Genomic DNA, 21,796 nt, shown 5'->3' with positions numbered 1-21,796 from the left:
CCACCCGGCCTTCCTGCTGAAACTGGTGTCTACCTTCCATATGAACCAGGACATCTTCCTCCTGATGTTCTGTCCCAAACCACACAAGACCAATGAAGAGAGGTTTCTTCACATGCTGGACGTCTGAAGGGCCTTGGCTTTTCACCTAGAAGGTACCAAGCCTTTCCATGAATCAACTCAGCTCTTCAGCGCTACAGCAGATAGGATGAAGGGCCTTCCAGTGTCTTTGCAGAGGATTTCCAATTGGATCACCTCTTGCATAAGGACCTGTTATGACCTGGCGGGGGTCCCGCCGCCGCCGATTGTCAGAGCCCAGACGACTAGTGCTCAGGCATCTTCGGTGGCCTTCCTGGCACACATCCCTATCCAAGACATCTGTAAAGCTACTATGTGGTCCTCTGTCCACACGTTCACGGTGCATTATGCCATCACTCAGCAGCCCAGAGACTACACTGGGTTCGCCAGAGCTGTGTTGCAGTCTACACGTTCGTGAACTCCTACCCACCTCCAGGGGTACTGCTTGGGAGTCACCTAATATGGAATGGAGCAAGCACTTGAAGAAGAAAAGACAGTTACCTTTTCCGTAACTGGTGTTCTTTGGGATGTGTTGCTCATGTCCATTCCCATGACCTGCCCTCCTTCCCCACTGTTGGAGTTTCCGGCAAGAAGGAACTGAGGGGGTGGGGAGCCAGTGGCACCCTTTATACTGCACCATGCAGGCGGTACTCCAGGGGGCGCCAGAGCTGGTCCTCTACGGATACTGCTGAGGGAAAAGCTTCCAGCACCGGTGAATGTGGCAAGCAAACACACCTAATATTGAATGGACATAAGCAACACATCCTGAAGAACACCAGTTACGGAAAAGGTAACTCTTTTTCAGTACTTCTTTTTTAATATATTGCCTAATTGATGTATTGGAACTGCAAATATACATTGTTTTATTACTTTCATCTAAATAGTCCAATTTGCCTTGCTAATCAATCCCTATAGTCAAAAGTGTTTCAACAGTTCTTTAACACCTCAATGCTTATTAGTGCTATGAGTTATTGAACAAAGAAACTGCCCTATAGTATTCCCTGTATAATTTTCCTTTTAGATGGATAAAGGCTAATTGAAATATTTGAACAGTGTAAGAAGTTTAGGTCAGGACCTCTATCAATATATATGCATGTTTCTCCTCTAGACAGTATTCAAAGGAGGTCATGTCTAGTTTTTGTGGTACCCTGACTAATATAAGGCATGAAATCCTCCTGCAGGCTATTGTGATCCACGTTGTGTATGAGTGTAGGAAGGTTCGGCAGCTGAACAGGTCAGAAGTGATTCATTTGAAGGGTTATTGTGTTGCCTCAATTCAGAGGGGAGAGTTTCATAAACTAGGATAATATGGACCCCTGCATTTCTTCTTTCAAGACGTTGTGTGAACGAGATTAAGAAAAGACAAACACTACTCCAAAGACCTAGTACATACTGAACATGTGTTTAGGGCCAGTTTTGTCTCAAAATTTGGTAGCTTAACTGATAAACAATTAGGTTAAAATTGTTAAAATTGTAAAAAAACTATTAGTTTTTACTAATTAAAGTGTCTGCTAACTATTACTTGCCGGTCTAGACATGCATTTGCAATTTAGTTAGGGACCCAATCTGGGACTTGACATCTGAAATGTATTTTATTTCAAGGAATTTAGAAAAGACCAATGTGAATAATATCTTGGTCTTAAATAGTGCCTGTTGTACCTGGGAAGGGAATGAGCAGTAGGAAAAGGACAGGATGTAGAGGATCATGTTGAAGCTTTAAAAGTATTTTAGATAGAGAGAGATCTCAATGTCCAGGAAATAAAAAAATAATACACACAGCACCCACCATTGTAAATTAATTTGAGTAGTAGTAGAAAAACAAGAGACTTCTTGTTCTTACCATGGTTGAAATATAGGCTTGTTGATACTCCCGAACTTCAAGACATCTCTAAAGTCATGGTTAACTTACGTCAGTCAAATGAAATGTCAGTCTCCTCTCATTACACTGTATTTATATCAAATAATGTTGACAGCACACTGTTTGTTCCTTTAAGGGAAAATTTCTACCTTATCTCATTTATTCGTTACATGGAATTGTGAGGATTTAGATTTAAAATAAACAAATGTTGGAAACTATTAGTTAAAAATATACATAGTATCAAGATGTAGGCTTCACATTTTTAAGACAATATGTTAAATGAATTGGCCATGATTTTTGAGATTTAGTCAACCAAAGAAACTAATATTATGTAATCCACATGTTTCTACCAAAACAAGACAATTATGTGTATTAATTTCTGAAGCAAAAGGTTTGTAGCATTAAAATTCCACCTGTTCTGCTGGGGAATTCCTTTCCCTTTCAGAAAAATTCCATTGAATACTTGGAGAACAACAAGTTCCTGTTTAAAAAAACAAAACACTAACTTCCTGAAGTCCATTAAGAAATGTAAGGCTCTAAAACTGTAAATTAACTGTCAGTACTTCAAGGATTTATTCATATTCCTTATATTACATCCTCTGAGTAGTCCCGTTGACTTCAGCAGCGACTGCTCATAGGGTGACTTCAGCAGAGCCAGGATTTCAATGGGACTTTTGCCATTGACCTCAATAGAGCCAGGATTTCATCCACTTGGGTGAAGTTAAACATGTCTCTTGCAGTATCAAGGCCTATGCTTGCAAATTGTGTTCATTTTCTTTGAGGCTGGTTTTAAAATAATGGTTGTCCCATCACAACAACAGTTGCTATTGATTTCATAAGCCTACTGCAAACACAGAGCCATGTGTCATGGTAAAAGCGCTACTGAACTAGTTTGCTAATGTACCACGATCTCCAAACCTCCTGCACAGGCCTGCACAATTGCACCCTGATTATGCTATGTCTGCAGGACAGGTACGGTTACTAAATATCACTGACACCTGGGGTTAATGTGGTATGAGCTAATCTAAACCTATCACAGATTTCGCTGCTCTTTGGGGACACATTTTAAACACTTTTTAAAATGTTTAACTTTTTATGTACACATTTTTCTGATCATTTTCATATTTAAGCCTATAAAACAAAGAAAATAACTTCATTTGAAAAGTACATCTAAGGTATTGCATTGGGACTGTCAAGGTTCCTCCCCCACTCTGAACTCTAGGGTACAGATGTGGGGACCTGCATGAAAACCTCCTAAGCTTACTTTTACCAGCTTAGGTTAAAACTTCCCCAAGGTACAAATTAATTTTATCCTTTGTCCTTGGAATATCCACTGCCACCACCAAACTCTAACTGGGTTTACTGGGAAACGTAGTTTGGACACATCTTTCCCCCCAAAATCCTCCCAACCCTTGCACCCCACTTCCTGGGAAAGGTTTGGTAAAAATCCTCACCAATTTGCATAGGTGACCACAGACCCAAACCCTTGGATCTGAGAACAATGAAAAAGCATTCAGTTTTCTTACAGGAAGACTTTTAATAGAAACAGAAGTAAATAGAAGTAAAGGAATCACCTCTGTAAAATCAGGATGGTAGATACCTTACAGGGTAATTAGATTCAAAACATAGAGAATCCCTCTAGGCAAAACCTTAAGTTACAAAAAAGACACACAGACAGAAATAGTCATTCTATTCAGCACAGTTCTTTTCTCAGCCATTTAAAGAAATCATAATCTAACACATACCTAGCTAGATTACTTACTAAAAGTTCTAAGACTCCATTCCTGTTCTATCCCCGGCAAAAGCAGCATACCGACAGACACAGACCCTTTGTTTCTCTCCCTCCTCCCAGCTTTTGAAAGTATCTTGTCCCCTCATTGGTCATTTTGGTCAGGTGCCAGCGAGGTTACCTTTAGCTTCTTAACCCTTTACAGGTGAGAGGATTTTTCCTCTGGCCAGGAGGGATTTTAAAGGGGTTTACCCTTCCCTTTATATTTATGACAGGGACATATTAATTGGGAAAGTTTGGGAAAATAAATCTTCCTTGCTATTTTAATTTTCAGTGGATTATTGCAATAAATATAATTAACTGTCTTTTTATCTTTCCACTTGTTAGATGTTTGTTTGACTCTTGGGTATAATATCATCAAAACACTATAGCTCTGTTACAGGCATGAAATACTCCATAGAATGACTTTTTTTTTTTCAAAATAGATAAATGGAAACATTACAAAAACAAAATGTAATGTTCTGTAACTGTTAAATATCCATCTTAACCCAAAATATGTGAGAGTTCCTTCTGAATTTACTTAGTAAGACATGAGTTCAGGTTCTCTGTTTTTACTTATGATAGCTGTTGAAGTTTTAATGGGACTGCATTCTGACTAAGATATTATTCAATGTAAGTAAGAGTCATAGACTCAGGCCATGTTTAGGGCTAAATCCTGATTCCAGTTATTTCAATGGGAAGTTTGCCTGTAACTTCAATGGGATTAAGATTTTGCTCCTAATATGTCCTTATTATGAGCCTCTTACTCACAGCAGTGAGCAGTCAGTGGGATTGCTTGTCTGTAACTGCACCTCAGTGTAAGTAAGGGGTTCACAAACATGCACTCTAAGTTCCCAGGGGCTAGTCTACTCTGGAGACAATATAAAAATGGCACCTTCTGACTCAGATCTACATCCTGTGATTCATATCAGACAGCTATAATGGCAAATAATACATTCTTTGCTATATCCTGATAGCCCTCTGAAGCATGTGGAGTTATGACAGAATGAGCTAGATTCTATTTTCTGCATATTCCTCAACAGAACTGTTAAATAGTTCCATTTGCAGGATAAAATTCTGCCCTAAATTCTGCCCTGTGTGAGCAACCACACAGAAGACTTGTAATCTCAAATTCTGTCACACTTATTCATGATGTGAATGTTCTCTTCTGTTCTTCCTCCCTGCTCCTCATGCACGTGCTGGCTGAGGTAGCTGGCCTGGTGCACAGGGTGTTTCGTGTACTGCATACTGGGTAATAACATGAGGACTTCCAACTTTCTTAAACTAAACTGTCTCTTTTTAAAAAGAACTATTTACAGAGGTGCTGCAACTGTAACTAACATTCTAGTCACAGCCGGTCACACACTGACTTTATGGTACCATCTCCAAAATCTTCCCTCCTCCAATTTGTGCTCCTCCCTCCACGTTCCATGCAGCTTGCTATGCAGTGGAGAAGTAAGCTCCTCCAGATATAGGAAGGTAGTAACTCCTTCCCAGTGCAATGGAAGAATCAGGGAGGAATTGTGACTCACATTGTAACCTTACAGAAACACAAAAAAATGTGTACATGTAACTCTAGACAGAATATTGTCTGCCAGATCATTATTGGAAACGGGGTTGTAACAAAGGATTAACTCAATTTGACTGTGAGATCCTAAGCTGTATACAGTTGGTGGGGAAAAATAAAACCCATCATTCTCCTCCATGGCCTATCTGTTTACTTGTAAATTGAGAATTTCATCCTAAAATAATGGAGACAATAAATATGGTCCCCCACAATTCCACAGTGCCATTTTCAGAGGGCCACTTTTCAGAGTGGAACCAAATTTTAAGCAAATTGATTATGAAAAAAAGTTATTTCCTTTCAAACCACTGATAGTAGTAATAATAATACCAAAAGTGTGGTTCTAATGTTTCACTCTTAGCTTCAGTTTATCAAAATATTCCAGTTCTAACTTTATGGTAAGATTATTTTGCCACAATTATCAGTCAACCCAGATAATCTCCTTATATGGGGGAGGAAGGATGCTTTTGTGTTTGAGGCATTGCACTTGGACTCAGGAGATTTAGGTTCAGTTTCTAGCTCTACCAGAAATTTCTTATATGAGCACTTATTCTTTTTTGTGTCTCAGTTCCCCGTGTATAAACTGGGGATAATAGGAATCACCCTGGAGAGGAAGCATGCACGTGTACAGGGCACTAATGCTTCTCCCAAGCTGCCACATTGTGCTCCAGAATGTAAGCTTTCATTTTTGTAGAAAAGGAACACTCTAGCACTTATGATAGGGAGAAAATCTTTAAAATATGATCCATGTGTCGTCTCTCTCTGAGTCTGCTGAGAGCCTGAAACAATAGCTCTGAGGAATGCATTGCCCCATTCATCTCAAACAAATGTTAATGCAGAACCCAATGATCATTTAAATGCCAATATTGTTAACTACTTCACTCTAATCAAAGCATGTGAAAAGTGAGAAGGAGGATCGTATTAAAAAGATTTATACTATGAGTAATGTATTATTTTGGCACCACAATTGTCTTGAAGTTACCACGATTAGCTGTTTTTTTTAACTCAAAAAGGAGTCAATTCCAAAAAGTCTACTACTGTAATGCCAGGGAGGCCTCTGAGCTTCACCTACTTGGAGCCAGGCCTAAGGAACCCAACAAGCCCATGGGTGTATTTGAATCCCACCGAAGGGAAGCTAACCTCAAGGAACCACAGAGCAGATGTAATCATATTTTAAACATCCGCTGTAAGTGAATGGTGTCTCTGGTGAAAGGAACGCCTTTTGTGGATGAAACTTTATTTGTGGCCGGATCATGCTACTTCTATCTTCTACTCCCCCACATTTGACCTTGAGGAGATAATACTCTGCTACCTAACAGGACTGTTGTAAGGATAAATCCATTCATGTTTTTTAAGGTACTCCGATAGTACAGTGAGTAGCGCATAACCACCTGTACATAAAAACTCATATATCAGTGCATTCACTCATTCATCATTTATCCAAAGTCCTATTTTTCTGAATGTCTTAAAGCCTCCTCAGTTGTAGCCAGTAGGATTATGAAGGGACCGAGATTATTCCTTGTCTCCTAAATGTTTACTTCTCACCTGCAAACAGCATGAAACTAATACTATTATGTATATTAGGACTCCCTTTTAATGGCTACATAAAGGAGCTGCTGAATATACAAAAATAAAAAGAAAAATCAATTTGATTTTTTTCCTCTGTGTAATAACACATTCAGCTTTTCTCTTAGGAAAAATAATGCTGTTCTTTGCGTCACATTGATTTTAGAAAAAAAATGAAATATTTTGTAGAGAACAAAAGAAAGGCAATATGTTTTCGTAGTTTCAAGTAAAGATCTGAGAAGCTGCTATTGCACTTATCAGGAGAATGATGACTGTGGATATTGTGCTGAGCTGCAATATGTGAAAAGGCACATTATTCAACAGCTTCCCGAGACTGCATAAAGACACTTAGTGATTTAGATTGATGGAAAGGGAGAGGGTTCATTTTCAAGTCAGCCGAGACACTGCTGATTCAGTGGTGACAAGTCCTTTGACGAGGGTTTCATAGTTTTAAACATAATAATGACACTCTAATATTACAATATCATCTTGTGTGCTTTGTGATTTTCAGCTGTTAGTTCCTTCTTTGAACTCCCCTCCCACCCCCAAGCCCAACACTTAACACTTTACTTAAGTTTAATAAGAGAGAAAGTGTCTCTCTGTGAATTCAAATATGAGGAAGAAATGTCATTTAAATTAATGCTCAGCCTTGTACTCCCACCATATTTTCCACTGATTTTAATATTTGTTTAATGAGAACAGAAGCAACTCAATATTGAGTCAATTACAACTTTTTTTTTTTTTTGTGGGAAGTGGCAACTTACCTAATTATTTTAAAAAATTAAAAAAATGAAATATACAATGGATTTAATAAATAAATTTCCATGTTCCTTAATTCACATGAGGCTTTGTGGAATCCAGGGTGCAGGGCATAATGTTTCATATTTTTTCCGATGAAAATTTTAAAACAAAAATGTTCTGATTTTTTTTTTCCTGAGAAAATTTTGAAACAAAACTTGTTCTGGTTTTTTTCTAAGAAAATCTTATTGTCTTATCTTATCTTATCTTATCTTATCTTATCTTATCTTATCTTATCTTTCTCTTTTTCATGAATCTTTTTGTGTCTAGCTTCAATTCAAAATTTTTGTTTTGATTCAAATCCAAACTGAAATTTCAAAAAGGAGTGGTAAAGGGGAGAGAAAAACCTCACCATTATTCTCCCTCTACAGCCCCCCTCAGCAGTAAAAGTGGGGGGGGGGAGGGGAGAAATTTGGAACTTGCCATTTTAACTATATGAATTACACCCACACAGTGTACAGCTACAGTAAGGCATGTACCTATGCTATGCCAAGAGTCCTAGATCATTGTAATAGCGAAGGTAACGCAACTAATCACTACTCTTACTCTACAGCTAATTTGCATGCAACAGTTTCATTGGTTGTATGAGGAAGACTGCACAGAGGGTGGATAATTTGGCCCAACTGCCACACCTATGTGACAGTATGGGCTTTCAGTTACTGGTGGGCAATAATAGCATACTCAAATTCCAACTAAAGCAGCATTTCTCAATCTCTTCAAGTTGGCTACCCCTATTTAAAGTCAAACAATTTTGTGATCCATTTATACTATTAACTCTCATCATAACAATAAGCCTATATAATTTAACTGTGTTTTGAGAGGTTGACATAAAATACATGACTTTGACAGGTAAGGGTGTGTAGGAAGTGGGAGTGTGAAATATTCTTTTAGACTGTGACAAAAATGTCAAGACCTTGATTGCCTTCTGTGACCCCCTCCCCTCCAACCTCCATAGGGATCATGACCTGCAAGCTGAGAAACACTGAGCTAGAGAAATTTCATATGTAGTGATTATTTTACCCAAGCTTGAAATACGGTGGCTGTTGAACACCACACAGCAAGATTACACAATATGTTAGTGCAGGAACAAAGAATACAACAACCAGTAGAAACTCTTACGTGTGGAAAAGAGTACAGGTAGACAGAGTGTTTTAATTACACAGTATTTTTACATTGTTTTGAAAGGCTGAGTTTAAGATAAACTTCACAATGGAATATTTATAATATATTTTACATTACAACTGGCTGGAACCCAAAATTCCATGAGAAATTTCATTTTTTCCCTTTCTGAACAGGAACAAATATCAAAATGTTGACATTTTCCATGGAATGAAATTCCAACACTTCATTCTGGAAAAATAAAAAAAAATTACTGCTCTTCAAGCTTTCACTTTGTTTCAAAAAGTTGAAATTTATTTAGTTTTAACTTTTTTGACTCAACTATTTGCATTAAGACTAGGTTATATTGTCTAAGTGAAATATTTCTACATTATCAAAATTAATCATTTCAATAATTTTTCATTTAAAATTTCGATGAAAACTGTATGTTCCCACAAAATGTTTCATCTTAATTGAATCAGCCTTTTCTGATGGGAAAACATATTGTTAGAAATGTTTTCAAGTAGCTATCTTGCATAGCATTTCAGGATGTAACATTAAAGTAGTGGCTATAATGCCATAGCTGCTTTATGCCCCAAACTGCCCCTCATATAGCTTTGAGACTTTATTGTTACAGTTCTGTGCCAGTGCTTAGTAGGACCTTTAAAATATCTAGATATTTTATCTGACACTGAAGTAAAAGTTCTTTAGACTGTTGTCTAGACCGTATGCATTGGTTCTGAAGTTACTTATAGTAAGTTTTCTCCATGTATAGTAACAGTAAGGGGTGAAAGTAACATAAAAGGCTTACCGGTACGGGGCCTGGCTCCAGGCCCCCAGAAGGGGCAGGGCCTTGGGTGGAAGGGGTGGGGCTGGGGGTCAGCCTCCCCCGGCCAGCCCTTCTGTGCTGCTAGGCCCCGCACTGCCCGGGACTCCGGCAGTGATTTAAAGGGCCCGGGGCTCTGGTCAGTGCCGCAAGCCCTGAGACCTTTTAAATTGCTTGGCCCTGGGGCAGCTGCCCCTTTTGCCCCCCTCTGTTGGCAAAAGGGGCAGCATACAGGCCTGTACCGGCAGCCACTTCTTACCGGTATGCTGTACCGGCCTGTACCGGCCCACTTTCACCTCTGGTAACAGTAATCATCTTTCACTACATTTGAGACCAAATTTATCCCTGGTTTAACCCTCTGAAGTAAGTTTCAGAAGAGGATTGTTCAGCACAGTGAGTTTTCCTTTTTTTCACTCAATGGTGGCTGATTACATTCATCATTCTTATTCTGTAGAGCAGCATTTCCCAAACTTGGGACGCAGCTTGTGCAGGGAAAGCCCCTGATGGGTCCAGCCAGTTTATTTACCTGCCGTGTCCGCAGGTTCGGCTGATCGCGGTTCCCACTGGCCGCAGTTCTCTGTGCCCGGCCAATGGGGGCTGCGGGAAGTAGCGCAGGCTGAGGGACATACTGGCAACCACTTCCCGCAGCCCCCATTGGCTGGGCACAGCCAGTGGGAGCCACGATCGGCTGAACCTGCGGACACGGCAGGTAAACAAACCGGACGGGCCTGCCAGGGGCTTTCCGTGTACAAGCGGTGTCCCAAGTTTGGGAAACACTGCTGTAGAGTATAAGCTCTTTCTTATCGGAAAAAAGAGAACTTTTCCTTAAATTCGTGTTTGGATCTTGAATTAGTGGTGCTATAGTTGTTTGATGAAGGATTCCTGATGGTTTCTGTAATAAGCTTAATCTTTCTCCTTTTCTTTCCATTATCCCCAGGGTGGGTGCAAGTGTACAGTTCTCCTGTGAGGATAATTATGTGCTCCAGGGTTCTAAGAGCATCACTTGCCAGAGAGTGACAGATACACTAGCTGCTTGGAGTGACCACAGGCCAATCTGTCGTGGTAAGGTTTGACTCCTTTAACATTTTTTCCATTTTAAAAAAATCTAACGTGGTCTCTTTGTATTATTTCCCTGCCCTTTCTGATATTTGCAAGTCCTTCCAATTTAATATCATCTGCAAATTTTTTAAAGTGCTTTTAACTCCCTCCATCTGATAATTAAGAAAGATGTTAAATGAATCCTCTATTTTCCTTATTGTTAAAAGAAAAAAAATAGTATAATTCAGTTCTAAAGGGACAATAATCTGTTTAGAAACACTTCCAAAACTAGAGATTAATGTGATTTGCATCACTAAAACACTGCACAACACTCTGAGGATCAGATTGCAGCCAGCCTCTATGGAGCTGCAAGGTTTATTGTTTTAGGCCAAGTCTACACTATAAACTTACATCAGTATAACTATGTCACTGTGAAAAATCCACACCCCTAAGCAACATAGTTATACACACCTAACCCAGTGTGTAGACAGTGCTTTGTCAATGCGAGGGTTTCTCCTGTTGGCATAGCTACTGCCTCTCATGGACGTGGAGTACCTTTGCAACGAGAGGACTGGAGGGATGAGGCTGGAGGGTGAGCCTACTGGGCTGCTATTAGGGTTGTGGTGCCAGGATGGAAGTGATGCTGCGAGTTTTCTGTGTACCTTTGGCAGGGTGAAGAGAAGTGTACCCATTGAATAGTTGCAGTAATACCATATTGCTGTCCTAATACACAAGCATGATAATGGGTGAAATTAGCAAACCAATGGGTATAATTGAAGATGGCACTATTAGTGACCCATTGCCTCCCTGGTTGCAAAATATGGCTCCATCCCTACCCGGGGGCCAACCTCTATTTATATAGACAGGCTTCCAAAGGTGCCAGTACTCTGTGTTCCCATCTCATAAATTAAACTGTACAATGCAACATACACTATAATCATAGGACTGGAAGGGACCTCAAGAGATCATCTAGTCCAGTTCCCTGCACTCATGGCAGGACTGAGTATTATCTAGACCATCCCTGACAGGTGTTTGTCTAACTTTCTCTTAAAAATCTCCAATGATGCAGATTCCACAACCTCCCTAGGCAATTTATTCCAGTACTTAACCACTCTGACAGGAAGCTTTTCCTAATCTCCAACCTAAACCACCCTTGCTGCAATTTAAGCGCATTGCTTCTTGTCCTATCCTCAGACGTTTTCTCCCTCCTCCTTGTAACAACCCTTTATGTTCTTGAAAACTGTTATCATGTCCCCTCTCAGTCTTCTCTTCTCCAGGCTAAACAAAACCAATTTTTTCAATCTGCCCTCATAGGTCATGTTTTCTAGACCTTTAATTTTTTTGTTGCTCTTCTCTGGACTTTCTCCAATTTGTCCACATCTTTCCTGAAATGTGGTGCCCAGAACTGGACACAATACTCCAGTTGAGGCCTAATCAGCGTGGAGTAGAGCAGAAGAATTACTTCTCGTGCCTTGCTTACAATACTCCTGCTAATACATCCCAAAAGGATGTTCACTTTTTTTTGCAACAGCGTTACACTGTTGACTCATATTTAGCTTGTGATCCACTATGACCCCCAGATCCCTTTCCGCAGTACGCCTTCCTAGGCAGTCATTTCCCATTTTGTATGTGTACAACTGATTGTTCTTTCCTAAGTGCAGTACTTTGCATTTCTCCTTATTGAATTTGGACTGTTCATCAAATTCCTTAAAGAAATAGCAAGTATCCATGTGGATAATAAAACAAACACAACCCACCAAAGTCTTCAGCCCCACCCCATCTTCAAAAGCCTGATGGGGAAAACATAGGCTGTGGCTGACAGACAGGGATTAAGTTTCAAAGTTGAATTCTCATAGAAAGTATACCTTACCCTAACTCCTATTTATAGCAAAAGGACTCTGATTCAACTGCCTATGCTAATCTATTTAGTAAACCATGAATTCTACCTTTATGTCACTGTATTTTGCATTAGCTTTGGTTTCCAAACCTGTCTTTAGGTGTAGTCTCAGTTGCAGTCCTTGCTCTCTCTTTTACATTTAGATACTACTCTCACAGTTAGATTGCAAGCCAATGGCAGAAGGACCAGGGAGGAGATGGAACTTGGCCCAGGCCTTTTCTCCATGCCTCCGAGGAGATTTGGCCAGCTGCAGTGTGGAAAACACAAACTACACCCTCCTACAAATTGACACAGCAGGCTTTTCCTTGTATGTGACTTTAAGCTCCAGGAAACATTGTACCTGCAGTTGGATGGGGGAGGTCCACACTCCGTCAAATGGCGGGCAGCAACTAAAAGCCACAACCTAGCCTTGACTATTAATTTTATTATGAGTCCAACTCCCAGATTTTCTCATTAATGTATTTCTTTAATGTTAAAATTTTGCCTCTCCAAAGCGTCAGGCACAAATAAGTCAATTTCAAATTACTTACAAAAGTTATCTGCATATACTTTAATGTAGAAAAATAGACATAACAATTAAGTAACTGCATTGAACAATTCTGGGTGATTTTCTTATGGCTAGGGCCCTGCCAAATTGACAGCCCATTTTGGTCAATTTCTTGGTCATGGGATTTTAAAAAAAAAACATAAATATCATGACTTCAGATATTTAAATCTGAAATTCCATGGTGTTCTACTTGTATGGGTCCTGATCCAAAAAGAAGTGGGGAGGGGGGTCACAAAGTTATTGTAGGGCGTGGGGGTTGCGGTACTGCTACCCTCACTTCTGCGCTGCTGCTGGCAGTGGTGATGCCTTCAGAGCTGGTTGACCAGAGAGTGGTGGCTGCAGGTGGGAGCTCAGCTCTGAAGGCAGAGCTGCTGCCAGCAGCAGTGAAGAAGTAAGGATGGCCTGGTATGGTATTGCCACCCTTACTTCAGTGCTGCTGCCTTCAGAGCTTGGCCGTTGGTCAGCAGCTGCCGCCACTCTCTATTCGCCCAGCTCTGAAGGCAGCGCAGAAGTGAGGGTTGCAATACTGTGACCCTCCCCCCCCCCAAAAAAATAACCTTGCAACCCCCTTTTGGGTCAGGATCTCCAGTTTGAGACTCTCACCCATGAAATCTCTATAGGATAGGGTAAAAGCACACAAAAGACCAGATTTAACAGGGGGAGACCAGATTTCACGGTCCGTGACCATTTTTCATGGCCATGAATTTGTTAGGGTCCTAGCTCTGCCCAAATATTTGTATCACCTTTGGAATCAAGGCCAAAATATGGTCAGACTTATAGAAGAAATATGCTAAAATTTAAGAAATGGCACAATAAAAGTTAATTTTCTTCTGGTTGGACCACTGGAGCTATGATGCATCTACTGGGTCATGGAGCCAAAGTATCCTCTAGTTCAGATCTCATGATTCTGGTCCTGTTATTCTAATGGTTAAAATTACTCTTGGTTGGTACAGTCGGGAGATGCTGATCTGCTAAATATGTTATTTCCCTTTCATGTTGTTAAATCTGAACACTGATACTTCTCCATATGATAGACATGCTTAGCTTGCTAGTGTTCTTCATTCATGCTTTGGTAGAATTACCTATATGGATGCAAGGATGCATTTGGCTTTTCTGCTGACACTGTTGTTATTGCCACTTTAGGTGCCTAAGTCCAAAGTTTAGGCACCACTGGCATTCATGAAACCCCCACTAAGCTGCTGCATAACCCTGTAAGTGCCTAAAATCCTGAGGCGCCTACATTTCCACCATTAATGTCCCCAACCATGACTACATTTCAGTGGCTGGGCAGGTGATCAGCCATCTAAGTCCTGACATTGTCTGGCAGCTTGGTGCTTAACTCATAACTAAGCCACAGCAAGATTCATAGAGTAGACATTTCTCCACCTATCTTGCCTTCTGGGCCTAATCCAGTAGGTCTGCTCAGAGAAGGCCTAAACCCACACAAAACAGACAGAAGGTAGCATTCCCCCCTTTTTATCATTTAGCCCCGTGGTTAGGGAACTCACCCAAGATGTGGGAGACCCAAGTTCAGTTGCCTCCCTCTGCCTGATATGGCAAGGGAATTTTGACTTTTGTCTCCCACATCTCAGGAAAGTGCCCTCACCACTGAGCTAGGGGTTATTTTGGGGTGGTGCTCTCCTGTTTAAGCTGTTAAACGTAATATTCATTAGGCCAGAGGGAGGGTGAGAATCACTCTATATGGCAGTAGTTAGGGAACTCCCTTGGGAGGAGACCCAGTGGCAGCTTTTGCAAAAATGGCTTAGTTGCCTAACTCCGGGGAAGAGTTCATGCTGTGAATCCCAAGTAGAGATAGGTGCCGCCCTCTACTCTGGACTCAGGCACCCAACTCCCTGAGTGGAGTGCAATTAAGCTCCACCCCTCTCCTCAGCATTTTCTACTGGCTAGTGATTCAGTGTACTGGCATTTAAGAATCCTAATTTAGGCACCCAATTCTCCTAATGCATAATACACCTAACTCAAGGTTGTGAATTCCATTAGGCTGCAGGATGCCTAAAAGTTTGGCATTAACACTAGTCAATGCAATGCCTAAATCTCATTGAAAGTTAATGAGGTGGGAGGGTCACAGAGTCTGGGCTGCGGCCTAACCCCAAATATCTACATTGCAAGTAAGCTCCTTAGCCCGAGCCCCATGAGCCCAAGTTAGTTAGCATTGGCCAGCTGTGGGTTTTGAAGTGCAGAGTAGACATACCCTAAGTCACTAAGGAGATTTTGAACATTTTACCCCTATACATTTGGCCAAGGTCACATAGGAAATCTGTGAGAGCGTGGAGTTGAACCCAGGAATGCCTGGACCATCCCCTGCAATGGGAGGGATTTAGAGATCACAGAAATCCATGTGTAGAGCAGGGGAAAGTGTTACAAAGAGCAATACATTCTCATCTAATGTTTCTGCTGTCTATGCCAAAAAACCTGCAGAGCAACCTTGAAAGAACATTTGTGCCTGCCAGTGGACAGTGGTGCCACTGAGGTGAAACTTCCCCTTGCCATGTGGGGAATTCACTTACAATAAGAATAAAGATAAGGTAGAGTAAGTATTTTTTTTCATGAACTGAAAAGCACTCCTGTGTTTCTTCTTTAAGTCTTTTTTTCAGGGATTTTGAAATCCATTCTAACTTCTTCAGCACAGGATTATTTTACTGACTATTATTGTAGTCATTATTGTACAATAGACTGTTAATGATAAAATAGTTTTTTGTAAATAGTTTCCCCAAAATTACTTTCCACTGCAAAAAATAATTCCTTTTCTCTTTGTGCTAATTATTCTAGCTAGAACATGTGGTTCTAATCTGCGTGGACCAAGTGGAATTATTACATCACCTAATTACCCAGTTCAATATGAAGACAACGCACACTGTGTGTGGGTTATCACAACAACAGACCCAGAAAAGGTATGCCTTTTATCTGTCTGATTGTCCAAACATGTAGATTTGGTGAACATGGGATTAAGGGATCTTTGCTTCAAAGTATGTTATGAATGTACTGATTCCTAATATCCAGATGCTATGAATAAATATAGGATTTTGAAAAAACAAAACAAAATACGAATGACTAAAACCTAAGATATTGTCCCTTTTGAATTGTAGGTTTCAGTCCAAGCCTCCAAAATGTAAATAAATGTCCCAGCATGTTATGTAAAAACAGGTACAACAATATATCAAATGGGGGCTGATTTTGCAAGATACGCCATGGGGGCATGATCATTATTCAGGAGCCTTAAAATGGATAAGGGGGGAAATTATTTTCTCTACTCTTGTTCCTTATATTATTACCTAGTTACTATGGTTTTCATTTATTTTATTTTTCTTGACACACATGACTGTGGGTTTTAAAGTTAGTGTTTCCTAAGAGTTTTGCATACATAATTCTGATTAATTATAGTACACAAAAAGCAAAACCTGGTCTGCTGCTTGTACTGTTATGTTATCACAATGCATTTTTGTGTTGCTGCAAAATCAATCTCCTGACAATGTAAGTCAAATAGAGACCCCCTACTGTGAAAGAATAAAGAAACAGAATAAAACGCCCCTTGCTTTTCTTCACTAAAAGACTGAATATCTCAGCTGTGCAAAGCTGGAGAGTGAACAATGTGTATATATATTTTCAGCATTACAAATGTTAACTAGTCCAATTCTATTTGCAACAATGTATTTTTGTTTCTATTAGTATATTAAAAAAAAGAAACCAACAGCATGTCTCACCAGAAGATGGACACTTTGTAAGCAAACATAGGTGTGCACCATCCTTATATATTGTTCTTCTTTATGTAGTGTCCCTACGGGTGCTCCGCTTGAGATGCACATGCGCCTCTCAAGCCCTTGATTGGAGATTGTCCATTAGCAGTGTCCGTTGGCACGTGCATGCACTTTATACACTCAATGTGTGACACAAGGTTTATACAGAGCACAAGTCAGGTCAGGACCTCCTCCTCATACATCTGTCTTCAGACAGATCCAGTTCCCCTTCATCCTAGGCCAAGGTCTCCCCTAAGAGGGGGAAGACTTCAGAGGATGCAGAGATAGCTCTGAAGAGGAGCTCGATTTCCCATCATAATGAGTTGGCTCCCAAAAGGTCCTGGTTTCCTGTTAAGTTTGTGGAGTTGGAGGCCTTGACCTCTCCACTTGGTATCGTGGAACCAAAGGACTCTTCTTCTGGTACCAGTAGGGCCAGTAGATCCTGGAATGCTTCAGAGAAGCACGACTCCAGAGTACTATGTATAAAGGTCAGGAAGGCCAAGAACATACAGTCCTCTAGAATGGCATCATCTATGTCAGACTTACTATCAGTGCCTTCTCATTCACAACTGCCAGTACTGGCAAAATTGAAGCACCAGACACCTTCAGCCCCCAGCACCTACGCACTCCAAATCAATGGTATCATCCACCTCAACTGCTGCATTGCTACCAATCCATTTGGTACTGCAGGAATTCTGCTACTCCAGGGACTTGTCAGCTTTAGATGAGCCGGAGTCCCCACTATATATGGGTTCTGAATGACTCTTTGTACTGAGACCCCAGCCTCTGGATTACCACTTGCTTCCTGGTACCGCAAGATTATCTGTCTTTTTCTGCTAGGTCCCCCCTTTTGAAGGACACCAGGGGGTATGAAGGAAACATTCAATCAGTCTCCTCTTTATCAGTGCAGGTTTCTCTCCACATCAGTACAGGCACCCATACTTTGATAAGGATCCTCGTCCATGACAGGGATGGTGGTATCAGTCCTGGGTGCCACCCGCTTTCCATATGGATCCCCCAGTGACCATATGGTGATCTGTGGGTGGCACGTCAGCAGCAATTTGCCAGTGTCATTGCACCAAGTGGCTAGGGTTACACAGTCTCCTCTACCAACTGCCAACAAGAGGAGTCCTTTGAAAAACAGGAGATAAGGGTGTATAAGAAGGCTCAACCCTCAAACTCCTATTTCTTCCTCTTCTCTGAATGAGGCAGTCATTCTCTGATGCCTTTCAAATATTCTTGAGGAGGTTAAAGACTCACAACACAAGCTCCTGGACATTGTGCAGTGGGCGACACCCACCCATGTTGCACTACCCATTAATAAAGCGCTCCTAGATCCAGCAAAGACTGTACGGCAAACTCCTGCCACCATTCTGCCAACTTTCAAATGGGAAGATAAGACATATTCTGTTTCTCCCAGAGACTCAGAATTTTTGGTTTCCCACCCCCCACCTAATAGCTTGAGAGTGGATGTTGTAAATGAGAGAGGTAAACAGCATTATTTTAGTTCGACCCCTTATCATAAGGAGCAGAAGACGTTAGATTTTTTTGGACAAAAGACTTACTGATCCGTGACCCTCCAATTTCAGATCACAAACTATCAGGTGATTGTGGCCAAGTATGACTTAACAAATTACATGTTTGCAGCCTTGATTAAATATCTTCCATGGGAGCGTAGAGAACATCATCATCATGGAGGGTCAATTATTTACCAAGTACATGTCTCCAAGATTCCTTAGATACTCCAATACCACTACATCTATCTCAACAGCAGTTATGTGTGGGGCGTAATGGCTCCAGCTCTTGTGGTTCCCAAGAGAGATTCAGAATACTGTTGTGGACCTCCCATTTGGTTGGAAGATCTTCTTGGGGACTAAGGATGTGTTCCTACACTCACTGAATGACTCCAGCACCACGTTGAGGACTTTGGGTATATATACACGCCATGATCAATTGGATCTAGCAGGTCTCAAACAGCCCAAAAATCACACCCTGTCCAGTTCTCTGGATTTCACAGAACCGCTGAACCTGATAGAAAGAGACTTAGACTGCAGAGGAAGAGCTGTTCACCCTCCTTCAGTGAATATGCAGTTGTCATCGAAACAATAGTTTTTTTCAGGTTGGTTGAGGGTTCAATTCCTCCCTTGTCTCTAGTTTGGAAGCTGCCACCTTTCACTCATCTTTCCACTTTTGGAGACAACCTTTCCCATTTCCAACAGGCTTGGTGGAATAATATGACGAGTGGGTTATGGAGGTTATTACATCAGATGACATCATATATTTCACATCCCTTCCTCCCCATCCCCCTTCCGCATCTCTCTTCAGGGATCCCTCTCATGAGACTATACTGAGTCAAGAAGTGCAACCCTATCCTTCATTTAGGAGCAGTAGAGCCAGTACTGTCTCCTTACATGGAAGAGGGTTTTTCTGAAAGTATTTTCTCATGCCGAAGAAGGATAGAGGGTGGAAACCAATCTTAGATCTGAGGCAACTGACAGAAGTTTTAAAATCTCAACATTCAGGATGGGGACTCTGGCAGCTATAATTCCTTGTTTAGATGTAGGAAACTGGTTTTTGGCCTTTGACCTGCAGGACATCTACTTCCCTATAGGGATACAAACCACACTCAGGAAATAGCTACATTTTACCCTGGGCCAGGAACGCTTTCAATACCAAGTACTTCCTTTCAGTCTATTTTTGGCCCCAAGGGTGTTCTCAAAGGTTCTAGCCGTAGTAGCTGCTTACCTTTAGTGAGAAGTGATTTTAATCTTCCTTTATCTTGATGACTGCCTACTCAAAGGCCAATCTTATGAAGCAGCACAGATTTCCACTGAAGCAGCCGTTTCTGTCTTCCAGAAATTGGGTGTCTAGCTAAACAAAAAACAAACACAAAAATCAACTTTAGCCCCTGCATACAATTCATAGGGGCATACTTGGATTAATTAGCAGTCAGACCCTTCCTTTCTGCAGACTGATTGATTTAACTTCGGCAAATCTGGTCAGGTCAATTCAAGAGAGCCCCCAGACTACAGTAAGGAACTATTTACAGCTTCTGGGTCTTATGGCAGCAAGCACCTTTGTGACTGAACATGCAAGACTATGCCTCCACTACTTTTAGAGTTGGTTCAGAAGTATGTAGTCCTCAACCAGAAACAGCTTGAACAAACAGGTCACAGTTCCCTTCCAGGTGAAGAACTCTGTAGAGTGGTGGAAAAATCAACTCTGTCTGTGTGGGTGTCCCTTTCATCTGCCCAGCTCCAACAGTAGCTATAACACATCCCTGTTCAGGTGGGAGCATGCCTCAGTACCCTCTAAACTCAGGGCAGATGACCACCTCTGGAAACAGGTCTCTGTATCAATTTCTTGGAACTCAAGGCAGTCAGGGAATTTCTGCCTTCATCTTCTACCTATTGTGAATGGTAAATCAATCAGGATTCAGATGGACATGTTTTATACCAACAAACAGGGGGGAGCAATATCCCCCTGTTTTATACCAACAAACAGGGGGGAGCAATATCCCCCTTTCTGTGCTCTGAAACTCTAAAGTTATGGAACTGCCATATAGCCCATCAGACTCACATCTCATATATTTACCTTCTGGAGTTCAGAATGTCACAACCTATATGCTCAGCAGGTGCTTTTCCCAGGACTTGCAATGGGATTTGGTGACTCAAATTCTTCATGAGATATTTCAAAGGTGGAAAATTTGCACAGGTGGACCTAATCACTACATTCAGCAACAAGAAGTACCCCCTACACTGCTCAATAGAGGCCTCAGTTGTCAATGACCTTTCCTATGCATTTCCTATGCATACCCTCCAATACCACTAATACTAAGGGTGACAAACAAGATCATAAAGGACTATAATCCTTATAGTACTGATCTGGCCAAGACAGACTCAGTACCGTTACATTTTTCGCCTGTGTCCAATTTGCAATTTAAGCTTCTGAGCATCCCTCATCTCTACCAAGGTGGAGGTTGCACGAGTCACCCAAACCTAGAAGTCCTCCATCTCTGAGTATGGCTCCTAAGTGATTATAATACACCTGCTCAACAGGAGTACTACAGATATTAAAACAGGTAGAAGAGTCAATTTGAATTCCCTTCAGAAATGGAAAAGGTTCAATCACTGATGTCACTGTCACAATCTTGTACCTGAATCCTCTTCACTCTCAGACATCTTGGATTACCTGGACTTGAAGAAATCAGGGTTATCATTTAGCTCCATTGAGGTTCATCTGGCTGTGATATCAGCATTTCATCCCCCACTAGAATGGTTTTCCATATCTGTTCACCCTGTGTCCTCATGACATGGGTTTAGGGAACCTCTCGCCCCATGTTAAGGATCCTATTCCTTCCTGGGATCTTAACCTGGTACTTTGATACCTCATGGAACTGCTCTTTGAACCTATGGCAACCTATTCCTTTCCTCACTTATCTAGGAAGACAGCCTTTCTAGTAGCTACCATGTCAACTCACAGGATTGGGGAGATTGGGGCCCTTATGACAGACCACATTTATGGTATTTTTCAAGGAAAAGGTCTCTTTATGGCTGCATCCTAAATTCTTACCTAAATGCAGTCAGATTTTCATCTTAACCAGGACATTTATCTACCAGTATTTTTTTTTCCCTAAACCACATAAACCTCAGTTTTAGACTTCTTTCATACTTTAGATATGAGATGGCCATTGACCATTTCTCTAGATAGGACCAAGCAATTTCAGAAATCATCCAGATTATTTGTCTCAACTGTGGAAAGATCTAAGGGGTCCACGATCTCTACACAGAGACTTTCAAGGTGGATCTCTGGGCATATAGTTGCTTGCTATGTCACAGCTGGTGTTCTGGTATTTTACCTTCTCAAAGGATATCATCACATTCTGCCAGATAACAGACAACTTCTGCAGCTTTACTCAAGAACATTCCAAAGGCTGAGATATGCGCAGCTTGTACATGGGCCTCAGTGCATAACTTTTCTAATCATTATTCCTTGGTCCAAACCAT

The 21,796-nt window shown here is 41.1% G+C and overlaps 1 protein-coding gene across 1 annotated transcript in view; it reads left to right on the top strand.

The window, feature by feature from the left end:
* Window positions 1–21,796, top strand: part of CSMD1 (CUB and Sushi multiple domains 1) — a 1,960,312-nt gene that overhangs the window by 1,257,609 nt on the left and 680,907 nt on the right. The window contains exons 9-10 of the mRNA XM_074947791.1: window positions 10,491–10,615; window positions 15,826–15,947. Of these exons, the coding sequence (XP_074803892.1) occupies window positions 10,491–10,615; window positions 15,826–15,947 (247 nt within the window). The remainder of the gene's footprint in view (window positions 1–10,490; window positions 10,616–15,825; window positions 15,948–21,796) is intronic.

The sequence above is a fragment of the Natator depressus genome, chromosome 3 (assembly GCF_965152275.1).
Source record: "Natator depressus isolate rNatDep1 chromosome 3, rNatDep2.hap1, whole genome shotgun sequence".
Taxonomy (NCBI): Eukaryota; Metazoa; Chordata; order Testudines; family Cheloniidae; genus Natator; species Natator depressus.
Note: the sequence above shows the minus strand (reverse complement) of the source record. Positions and strands in the feature narration are given on the sequence as shown.